This window comes from Nestor notabilis, unplaced genomic scaffold, assembly GCF_000696875.1.
Source record: "Nestor notabilis isolate BGI_N333 unplaced genomic scaffold, ASM69687v1 scaffold3171, whole genome shotgun sequence".
Lineage (NCBI taxonomy): Eukaryota > Metazoa > Chordata > Aves > Psittaciformes > Psittacidae > Nestor > Nestor notabilis.
Window position 1 is genome coordinate 422 of NW_009915066.1, and position 11,325 is coordinate 11,746.

General features: G+C 45.9%; 1 protein-coding gene across 1 annotated transcript in view; it reads right to left on the reverse strand.

The window, feature by feature from the left end:
- Window positions 1-4,150: 4,150 nt before the first annotated feature.
- LOC104413044 (plexin-A4) overlaps window positions 4,151-11,325 on the reverse strand; it is a gene marked incomplete at both ends in the record, with an annotated part of 76,882 nt that continues 69,707 nt past the window's right edge. The window contains 3 exons of the mRNA XM_010023939.1: window positions 4,151-4,297; window positions 6,409-6,475; window positions 10,006-10,274. Coding sequence (XP_010022241.1) covers window positions 4,151-4,297; window positions 6,409-6,475; window positions 10,006-10,274 — 483 coding nt within the window. The remainder of the gene's footprint in view (window positions 4,298-6,408; window positions 6,476-10,005; window positions 10,275-11,325) is intronic.

The window sequence follows — 11,325 nt, forward strand, 5'->3', positions numbered from 1 at the left end:
GTCTTGCGGAGCATTAAACTTTTCTCCATAGAAAGACTTCAGGTTTGCAGGGTTCATCTGTGTCTTACACACACTAAATGGCTGTTCTTTGGAGATTTTCATGGCCCTATAGAAGTCATCCTTACACCACAGGTTGAAAACCTCTGTTACCCTTCCAACAGACTGAAGCTCCTAATTATAGTGAGGTATTTGCAGTGGAGAGAGAGATTTTTACCACTTCCGTGGGAATCCTCTCCAAGGTTGGCTCTGTTGTCACCCCAGGCTTTTATGGATTGTCCCTGGTAGGGGATGACCAGGAGAAAGTATTGGCTTCATCAGCTTAGCAGAGTTCAGATGCTCCAGTCTCACTGTAAGAGTAAGGTTTGCCCTGTGCTTCCACCCAGCGCTGTCCTCATAACACCCAATACAAGACAGAGAACTAATCCCATTGCTCCTGCGATGCTGTTCAGCTATGCCAACCCAATCTTTGACGTCAGCTGGTGGGGAAGGGACTGATGAGATGGCCTGTGTTGTATTCCTACATGATTAGTCACTCCAAGGGAATTTTTGTGATGCTGATCTGAATGCATTCACTGTTACTGCTCCATCACCTGCCATTGAGCCCAGTGGGGCAGTGCTAGCGAGGTGGATGAAGGGGCGAATTCAGTGTAACCCAAGAGGATGCTGAACATTTTGCTATTCGGAGGACACCAGCACCACTGTTCTATCATGCACAGAGGTACATGTTAGAATAGCATAAAGACAGCGGGGAGGTCTATGTGAAAAGTCACGGGACTAGGAGCAATCAGAGTAGTAATCTCGAAGCCCTGCTCTTCCACTGACTATGTTATGACCCTGGGGCATGTCATCTCACTGGATTTGTTTTTATTGACCTTTTCCTACATCCTTGGGCTTTTTTTGTGTGCCAGCCCTTCCAGCCATGAGCTGTTTCTAAGTGCATAGATACTTGCAAGTCTTAGCACAGCTAAGCCCTGACTTCCCCCACTCATTACTAGCATTTAAATAATCAAGGTACAGCTTGTGATTACTCATATGGTGCCCCTGGTCTATCACTACACTTTCTGTCCCATCTTTGTTTCCCTTCTAGATTGGGCTAAGGAAGGTTCAAGTGGGCTTGGCAGCAAACAAGATAGAGAAGGACTCCCTAAAAAGCCAAGCACAGGAGAGCCTTGTTAACTTGGTAATGACTTCCTCCCTGCCACCAAAATTCCCTGAAAAGCCTTAACCAAAGGCATCCGAAAGTATGTTTATCCATCTGGAATGTGTTGTCAGGAGAGATGATCTGATTAGGATCTCAGCACCGGAGGTGTGCAGGGACCACATAGAGCATGGAACTGCTCAGGGTGCACTGGGCAGCTCCCACTTACCACCCCCAAGCACTAATTAGCCAATACTCTTGGCAGCTTCTGCCATGCACTGAGGTCTTTGCTTCCCTGCATAATTCCTATCAACAGAAATGAAGCTGAGACAGGAGATGGATGGTCTTTCATCTCCAAGTGACAGCGGAGCAGTGGCAGTAGGGAATGATGTTTTTGCACCTGGATTCTCCTTTGGTGAATGGTTAAAAGATCATGGATTCTGGCAAAGGCAGGTGGGAATCAGTGGGGATGAGATCTTCCTGTTTCTCCTAGATGCAATAATCTAGCTGGGGTTTTAATAACACTGCAGACTAGAGATGACGAGCACTGACTGCTAGCAAAGACATGAACACAAGAGGGTGTTTCTTGAAGGTATACAGCTTGGGAGAAGACTTGCTGTTTAGCTGCCACATGTTTATTCTAACAAATCACATCTGTAACTGGTTTATTTTCTCCTGGACTGAAAAATCCATTGTAAGTACAGATATTGTTATAGACTGCAAAGATCCTAGGACACTGAGGGCTTCTTCCTTGGAGAACTGCAGGACCTGACAGACGGTAAATCGGAGCTACCTGGTTTGGAGAGAAATCAGACTGAAGCAATCTAAATTTAGTGCATGAGGTGTGTGTTGTAGGATCAATAATTCCAGATGTCTGAATGTGTTCTGTCTCCTTTTTTCTCCCTGTAAGTCAATTTCTTTGGATCTGCTCCTCACTCAAACCATATTTGAAACCACATCTTATAATATTAGGTCGTGATTAATGAAGGCTAAAGAATAAATATTTTCCAAAGTAAGCCCTGGCCTTGTCTTCCTGGAATAATGTCAATAAACAGCCTGTTTCTATGTGCCACACTGCTGGAACTGTGGTTTAACTCAGCCAAGCAGTCACCTAGAACTCATGGAACATGAACAACCTGATGACTTTTAGCTGCACGCATTGTAAACTCACAGTGGTGAGCAGGTAAAGAGAAGGAGACACTGAGGGAATTCCTATATTAGAAATACTGAGTCAGTTCTTGCTTTATTTCATCACTATACATATTTTAATAGAAGATGACAAACTGTTTGACAAAGGTAGAGGAAGGACAAAATAAAACAGAAATAAAGAGAAAAGGAAAGGGAAAACAGTCCTATTCATAGCCTGTTTCTTCTTAATCTCCTTCACCAAAGCTGATCTCTGTAAATCTGCTGAGATTCCAATCGGGATATATTTGTCTGCTCTTGAGATGTAAGAGGGAGAGCTGATTAACATCAAACGACACAAAGCGAATGGAGGAGAGCTTTGTTCAGGCTGATGTATAATTACTACCCTTTGGTGGCTGCTTTCTATCAAACCTAAAAGGATCGGAGGGATTTCCTTTGGTGAAAGTGATCACTCTGTGTCTGCATTTTTCTTCCTGTTGCTCCATCTCTCCTTGTAAGATCAAGCCTCCAAACTGCTACAGAACCACACTTAATGGAAAAGAAGCACTAAGCTGCTCATTTAATAGGAAAGTGACATTTTTAATATGGAAAATAATACCATGGTCTTATTTAAGGTTAAAATCTACCCCCTCATCAAGTTTGGATTCAATCAAAGCTCAGCTCTATACAGTCTGAAGAAGGCATTTCCAGAATCAGCCCACCTGAGCTAAGATCTAAGATGGGTCATGGAACTAACACCAACTGGACACAGCACTCAAAGGTGGCTAAAAGTTAAGTGAAATGAATGTCCCTCAATTGAAGGTGCAAATAAAATAATCTGGTAAATTTGGAGCATCTTCTGACCATCCCTAAATTTGGAGTTGGGGTTTTGTGTGGATAAAGACATGGGAAATAAAGAAAGTACTGGGATCATTGAAGATTTAGAAAGTGTTGTTCATCCTGCAGAGACTTAGAAGCTCAGAGGATTTAGTGTATCCAGGAAAACGTGAAGGCCCACAAACAATCACACTAAGAAGAGATATCTAATGCTCTTTAATTGATGCTTTAATCAAGTGGGAAGAGGGTGTAATCTCAGAGTAGAAGCTCCAGCTGGACACACGCAATGCATATCTTTCACCATGCAGACAACTACATTTGAAGCAAATGACTCAGTGACAGGGATTAATTTTCTTTCCCTTGAAATCTCTAAATCAAGTTCATTTTTCTTTGACTTGTGCTTGCTCGAGAGGAATGGCTGCATTAATACTAGAGAAGACCTAACAGATCCCCCCACTCTACGTGTACCTCTAATGTATTCCTTGATGCTTCCTGCTGCAGGAAGACTTACAACTCCGACTCTTACAACTTTGACTTACAACTCAGAAGGATGCTGGAAAGATGGGCATCACTCCAGGTAAAAGGGGTAGGTACTGGAAAGTATTTTGTCTGACAAAACAGAGTAAATTGCCCCTATCTCTTGTCTTCACATTTACAGGCATATTCATGACACAAGGTTCAAGCTTGTCTTCCAGTGCTCCTGGACCTCACTTAATCCAAGTGATGGCAAGGGATTGGCACTGTCACCCTATCCTGCAATGTGATGATCTCAGAGAACAGGCAGTGCCTTTGGGGAGCTGGAGATGCTCCAGGGCACAATGGAAGTAATTCAGAAACAACCATCTTTTCAAACATGCTTTGCAAACTGATGCTTCAACCACTAACCTTAGTGTGTTAGGGGATGTAACTAGTCAGTATTCAGCAGGGCTGCCCTGAAAGAATAAATAGTCCTAGGGGTCAGCATGCCCATCATGGGCTTCTTTTCTCTAAATACCCTTTAGCTGGAAGAAGCTGGACAAGCCCATAGGAAGATGTGCTCAGAGCACTCACCAGTGTCTTGTAATCAATCTGCTGTCGGATCAGCTTGTCCTCACTCAGTGAGTACCGGGCTTCCCCAGTGATGGAGTCGATGGGGCCCTTTTCCATCTGCTGTTTGATGGCACAGAAAAGGGAGAACAGAGGCTCCCCAGCACATTCCTGCAGCGGGGAGAGACAACCATGAGGTGAAACAGGAGGAGCAGAGGTGAGAACACAGCCTATATAGCATCTCAATGACTGCCACGACTTGCCATCCCCAACCACTTAGGACAGATGTATTAGCGTGAATCGGTCTATTCCATCCAGCCTGGGAATAGAGGTGATCCTCCACTTCCACAGAGTGCAACCTGCCTTCTCGAGTGTCCTGTCATGGGACAAAGTTTTCAGTGCTCCCTGGAGACATTAGGGATAGCAGAGCCTTGTAGGAGCTGTTTAAGTGATTATCACCAGGATAGAGCTTTGAGCACATAGTGGGATGGGTCCCAGAGGACCTGGGGACATGTCCAAAGGGATATGGACTGCTGGTGCCCAGTTCTCTGTGTGTCTGGGCAGAGTCCACAGTGTCCCTAAGCACTCTCATGCTGGGGTAAGTAGGGATGCTCAGGCACCAAAGCAGGTGTACCCCTGGACCTATATGGTTGAAACAGTGATGTCAAAAGTGTGGGGCCCAGCACAGGACAGCATCAAGCAGCCCACAGGACAAGCAAAACACACCTCTCCCTAATTTCTCTTTCCCATCATTTGCACTCACTGCACTCCTCATCCCACACTTTTCCTAGCCTCTCCTCCCTTGCTGCTCTCCATCCGCCCAAACACTGCCATTCATCCCTCCTTATGCTCCTTCTATTGCCTCCTTTCCATATCTCCATCCTTCCTCCCCTCCTCCCCATCTTGGCCTCTCTTCTTGCACTGTGTCCCAACTCAATGAGCGAGGTCATTTTCCCCTGGTGTAAATCCCAGTAAAACCAAGTTAATAAACTGAAGCCAAGTGGCCCCTTTCTCAGTTCCTATACCTGTCTCCTACTTAATTAGCTTATCTGCCAGCAGCATATTGCTTCTGTGAGCCTGTCTCTTGCCCTTATCAGGCCTCTGTTCAGGCTAAGGCAAGAAGACAAGTAGCTGAGTTGGGTGAAAAAAGCCTATTATAAAAGCAGCTCTTTAGAGAGTCACCTCCTTATATCCTTTCTTTTCAGCTGAAAGCAGGAATCTGATACTGAAGTCACTGAAATTACCTTCCAGGGACCTTCAAAACTTTCCCACATGTTCATCATTGCACTGGTTGTGCCTGGGAAAGGCTCAGGGGAATGGGATTTATCTGTAAAGCCTTCAATTGCCAGGCAGAGGGTGGCTATTCTGTCCAAATGGGGTTATAAGGTGTAAAGATATCTAGTAACTCCATTGGGAGTGGGGGAGAGGTGCAGAGCCCAGCTCCTTCCTGGCTCTGAGTTTGATGCCTCAGCAATTAGCATTCTTGAGGCTTAACAAGTGTCCCCAGGAGGAAGCTGCCATCACCCAGCAGTCAGTGGCAGGGCTCGAAGGCTAAAATACTCTTTTATTCTATTACACACACCTCAAGGAGACCCTGTGGGAGGCACAAGAGAACTCAGGGGGTGTTTTAAGTCCCTTTAGTCTCCTGGTGAGGACTGGCCTGCAAAGCCACTGGGGTACAAAGCACCAACAGCCTGTGTTGAGTTCTGGATGCAGCAGTCATGGGGTATTGCATCCAGCCTTCTGTTCCCAGAGGGTGAATGGCCACGTCCAGGGCAGGCTTGAAAAAGCCTAATGCCAAGAAGAACTTGGGCTCAGGCCGAGCAGGGATCTGAGCAGGGATCTGATTGCGGTGTGTGTAAAGCAGGTAAGTATGATGGAGGTACTGGACCTCAGTACTGCCTCTGAACTGGGGTGGGAGGAGATCTCCACCCGCTGTACTGAAAATACAGGTCACCAGGTGATGGAGATCTAAATGCTCTTAAAGTGAGAGCATTTTCAATATGTCTCCATCAGGCTCTGAAGTCCTTCACGTTTCAGTACTGACCCTTAAATCCCGCCTCTGTACAGGAGTAAGAACAACAGGCTACCCCTCCAACAAAAAGTCTCCCTCTTTCTTCCCCCGGATAAGAAAACAGCCCCTCTCCCAATAGGCAGCGATCTCCTTCTAGAGAAAAAACCCTTTTGCTTTATATCTGGGAAGCTTTTGTCCCAACTAAACCTCACCAAGAAGAAACATAGTAAACCAGCAGCTATCCATCCAGTCATGCTGCTCCTCTTACCTTGAGGAACTTGTACAGAAGGAAGGTAAACCAATTGGTGAGCATTTTCTCAGCCACAGACTCTGTTCTAAAATCAGCCAGGGAGAAAAAGCAGGTTGGAAATGAGTTAGTCATGTTGGTCATATCAAAGGGCTAGTCAAAGATTGGCTTTGTCCATCTCACTGCCCTGAGCCCCACGGGAAGTCTGTCATGACACCATCAGGATTAAGCATGTCCTAGGTTCTCTGTTTTAGCTTTGGATTTAGGAAACCTGCAGGCAAATCCTTCCTGCCCTGTTGATTCTGCTGTGATTAGGGAAGTCCCTGTGTCTGTTTCTCAGTTTCTCTATCTGTGGAAGGGAGATGACAATATTTGAGGAAACCTTCCCGGAGGAGCTCAGGGAGGATAAATCCACCAAATATGAGGAGCTCAGAGTTAGGCCATATGATATGTAGGCTATATAAATACTTAAGACAGACAGGTCTAAATCACCAGGGAATAGCTATCTGGCACTGTCTACCTCCCTGGCATTTGGGATTGATTATACTCCTCAATGTTTCAATATGACACATTCACAAAACTCACTGTTTTGCCCTTGAACATTCTGTTCTCAACCAAATAAAAGTCCATCTTGAGTCTTCAGGATGAACTTTTCCTACAGAAGGACTGACTCAGACCTGTAAATGTTGTGTGGACACCAGGAGCACAGCCTGTGCTGGCTCCAGTACATAGAATCAACTAGGTTGGAAAAGACATTTAAGATCATCGAGTTCAACTGTTATCCCAGCACTGCCAAGGTCACCACTAACCCATGTCACTGAGGGCCTCGTCTACATGGTTTTTGAATGCACTGGTGTTGTTCAAGAAGAAAGGAAGAGTCCCAGCCTGGATGAATTAAAGCAGGTCTTCCTTGTTCTGGCTGTCACCAAAGCCATGTGGTGGTTCTTGCTTAGGACTGCAGCTTGACTTTTAGGTTCCTAGTCCTTCAGCATAAAGTTGATCTTGCTTCCTCTGGAGCATGAGACTTGCAAGGGAAGGGTTTGCAGTGCTGGAGTTATAACACATAGAACCAGTCAATAATCTTGCATGGAAACAGCGCCTTGTTTCACCAACACAGAGCCAGTGACCATCCCCTTCCATAGCTGAATGCTCCTCTTTTCTTGCCTGCAACTAGAAAAGGAGTTGCTGTGGTCCTAGTTTGCTCCCAGATTAATGCTGTGTTTGCTTTGTCTACGGTGATCGTTGCTGTGTCTTTGCCTAGAGAATACCACTCTTTCCATAGCTAAATGCTCCTCTTTTCCTGCCTGCAACTAGAAAACGAGTTGCTGTGGTCCCAGTTTGCTCCCAGATTAATGCTGTGTTTCCTTTGTCTATGGTGATCATTGCTGTGTCTTTGCCTAGAGAATACCACTCTCCAGACCAGACTGTTCACCCTGTATTCCCCTCAGTCAGTGTCACCTAGCTGCTCTTCTCCATTGGTCATGATGTGATATTCAGTTCCAGAAATCCTGGTGCTTATCATGGTCTGAGCTCCTTGCAGAGAATGCCACCTGGAAGAGTGGTCTTTCCAATGCTCTCTGATACCTGGGACACATCACGTCATGGTGCAAATTTAGCATTATCATGGTGTGGTTGCTTTCTGCCCAGACAACTTTGATCTCTTTGAGGCTGTAGATACTATGTGAGATGAACACTGGACATGGGTGAGGTGGGAAAATCAAATATACACCCCCAAAACCAACACTGCAGAGAGGTTTGGAAGGATCCCTTCCATCCACAGACTGACAGGAAGGGAGGGAAGCACCAAGTTGAATCCAGCTGCTCCAAATAACTGAGGACTTCATACCAACATCTGACCCAAGGAATCCAGCTATTCACATGCTCAGCAGTAGACTCTGTTCTGGTGCTGCTCAGTGCAGGACAAACCACATCTCTGACTGCATCTTGTGTTTTCAGGGCTTAGAACAGTGGAGTTGCTTGCTTTGTTCACTAGTTTTCCTCCCAAAGGCCACAATTCGTTTCCAACAAAGAGGACTAAAATAGAAAAGAGCTGGAAGCAGGAGAAAAGCGAAAGATGGGATGCTCAGGACAAGACTGGAATGAACAACCAGGGAAGATAAAGACATGGAGAAAGGAAAGGAAAAGGAGAAAATGAAGGGAGGACACAGTTGGAAGGAGGCAGTGCCATCCAGCATCAGAGGAGAAGCACAGTTAGGAACCCTGGGGACAGCTGGAGAATGGTCACCAGCTGGGCTGTAGGGCCTGAATCACATCAGGGGTCAACTGACACCAAAGCAAAGTCTGGTCTCTGCCCCTGGCATTGCTGCCCTGAATGTCAGGAAGTGCCTTTTGCTCCCTTGTTTGCTGGTTCTCCATAGGGCTGTGTGCCAGATGAAAAGCCCCCCAGAAAGCACCATGGGTCTCGTCCCTGTCCAAGCCATCCATTGTAATCAGCTGAGGGCTCCTCAAAGCTGACTTGGAGCAGTGGCAAAGGGCATTCCTCTCCAGAAAAGTCCCCCTGATTTCACCTGTGGTCCTAAGAAGGGTTGGTTCAGACTATGAAAAGGAGATGAATGTGATTCCAAAGGGAGAAAAAGTGGCATTTCCCTAGGCAAGGAAAGAACAGTCACAGAACAGTAGATTTCTAATTTGAGGGTTCCCACAGAATTATGGAGTTTAGACCTTAGACCTGGGAAAAATCCAGACTTGTGCCCTCTATGAAACCAGTTTTATTGTCCAGCTCAGATCTTCTATTGGCTTCAACAGGCTTCATCACAATTGCTCAGGGTGAGACAGGAGATCCCACAGTGGAGCTGAAGAAAACTTTCCCTGTGTCCATAGTTAACTCATGAAACAGAAACTAAGCAGGGCAGTCCTTGACCCAGGCAGGACAGAGCAGCAGCTGACTGACTTACTCACCATGTGTATAATACAGACTATTCTATGTGATATACCTATAGGTCCTATGCAATTGGAGTTTTCAGGTTAAAAGGAAATATAATCATAATGACCATCTTAATCACAAGAATCCAAAATATGGATTAGGAAGCATGGGCTTTTGCTGCCATTAGGAAGCTTTCTGGAACATCCACATGGAAATCCAGAGGTAGTTTAGTTCTGTAACTTTTAATCACTGACTACTTTTTGTTGAGGAAGAGACAGAGCAAGATCTACAGACACACTTGCTGAAAGGGAAATAAATGCAGAGAAGATGCTGAGAGGAAGAGAAAAGTCCACTAAGAAAAGGCATGCTCTGCCAGGAAGTCTTAAATGAGCAGGAAACCAGAAAGGGAGAGAAATTTAGTCTTCATTCAGCCCTATTTGCCTTATTCAACTGCAAACAGCTTCATACCATCCCTACTTTGAGTCACCATCCCTGGAGGTATTCAAAAGACATGTAGATGTGGCACTTAGGGACATGGTTTAGCAGTGAACTTGGCAGTGCTGGGTTAACGGTGGGACTCGATGATCTTAAAGGTCTTTTCCAACCTAAAAGATTGTATAGGGTCATGCGAACCATGGCTGTAACCATCCTGACTTCACACAAATAAAAACCAGGCAAATCTGCCCCTTTCCTCCAAAGAAGGCAGTGGGACACAGCTCAATCCAGCCCCTTACCTCCGGAGCAGCAGCTTGGGGTGGTTCTTGCTCTCCAGATTCTTGTCTATGAGGTCAGCCAGGAGCTGTTTGAGGACATCAGTAGCGTACTCCAGCTTGCTCTGCAGCACTGTCATGATCAGTGAGGCCACGTTACCACGGTCCCGCATGGAGAAGCTGCGCTGGGATTCCAGAGTGCGGATGAAGGAGAGCAGGAAAACCTTGTTGTTGATGAGCTGGGCAAAGAGCTTCAGGCCTTTCTCCACCCGTTCCTGCCTATAGCCAGGGACCTGCAGGAGAAGAAAGGGAGTTTATACCTTTCACTCTCTAGACCTTCCCAACTGGGTCACACACCCTTTGCTACCTCTCTACCCTCACCCCTCCAGCTCCTCCAACTATACACTGTAACATTAAATAGAAGTCAGTTCTGAGAAAGGGAAAAATGAAAACCAGAGACAATTATAATCTTGCATCTAGCAGTCAGTTGAGTCCTTCTGCATCACAGAATAGTCATGTAAAAAGGAAAAGAGTCCATACATCATCTAATGATTAGGAAGCCTGAGAGACCTCCTAGACACAGCCAGAGGATTCTTTTCCAATCCTCTGTTTCCCTCTCTGAACAATACATCAAAAAGAAATTGCTAGTGCCTAGAGTGGTACCATACCATGATACATTTTTGTTGTAGTCAGACTGAAGTCTCACTCTATCTTCACCTAAAGCCTCTCTTTCATCTCTGCAAGAAACCTGATTACAGAGATTTGGGGTTCAGCTTCAAGAAGCTAGGATTGAGAGCAAGCAAATGAATGGGGAAGAGAGCCTGGGGTCAGGTTTTAAGGAGATGAATTGATGAGCTGTGAGGCAGTGGCTGAGGTGGTGATCATGCAGGTAAGCCTTGGTTTGAAGAAGTAGGTAGATGAAGGTGTGAGAGGACACCCTGAGGCTGGGACCTGTCTTGGATGTCCCACTGCAGTAAAACCCCTGGGTTTGGAAGGTGGGATGGTTTGGAGACAGAGAGGTTGATAAGCCTCAGCTGTGACAGGCTGATGAACTAGTTTCTGTTCAGAGCAATTTATGTCCTCAAGGCTGGACTCCACAGTCTACGGTGGGCTTTACCCTTTCTGGTCCTTCTGGCTGTAGATGAAAATGGGGCCTAAATAGAGAACCCCAAACTCATTCCTCCACATTGCTGCAGTTATTCCAGCCCTTGAAAAAGCTTCCCTGGAAGCTGGAGGTGTTCAGCACAGAGCAACACATAAGGGGACTTGAGCATCTCCCATATGAAGACAGGCTGAGAAAGTTGGGGCTGTTCAGCCTGGAGAAGAGAAGCTGCTCAGAGCAGG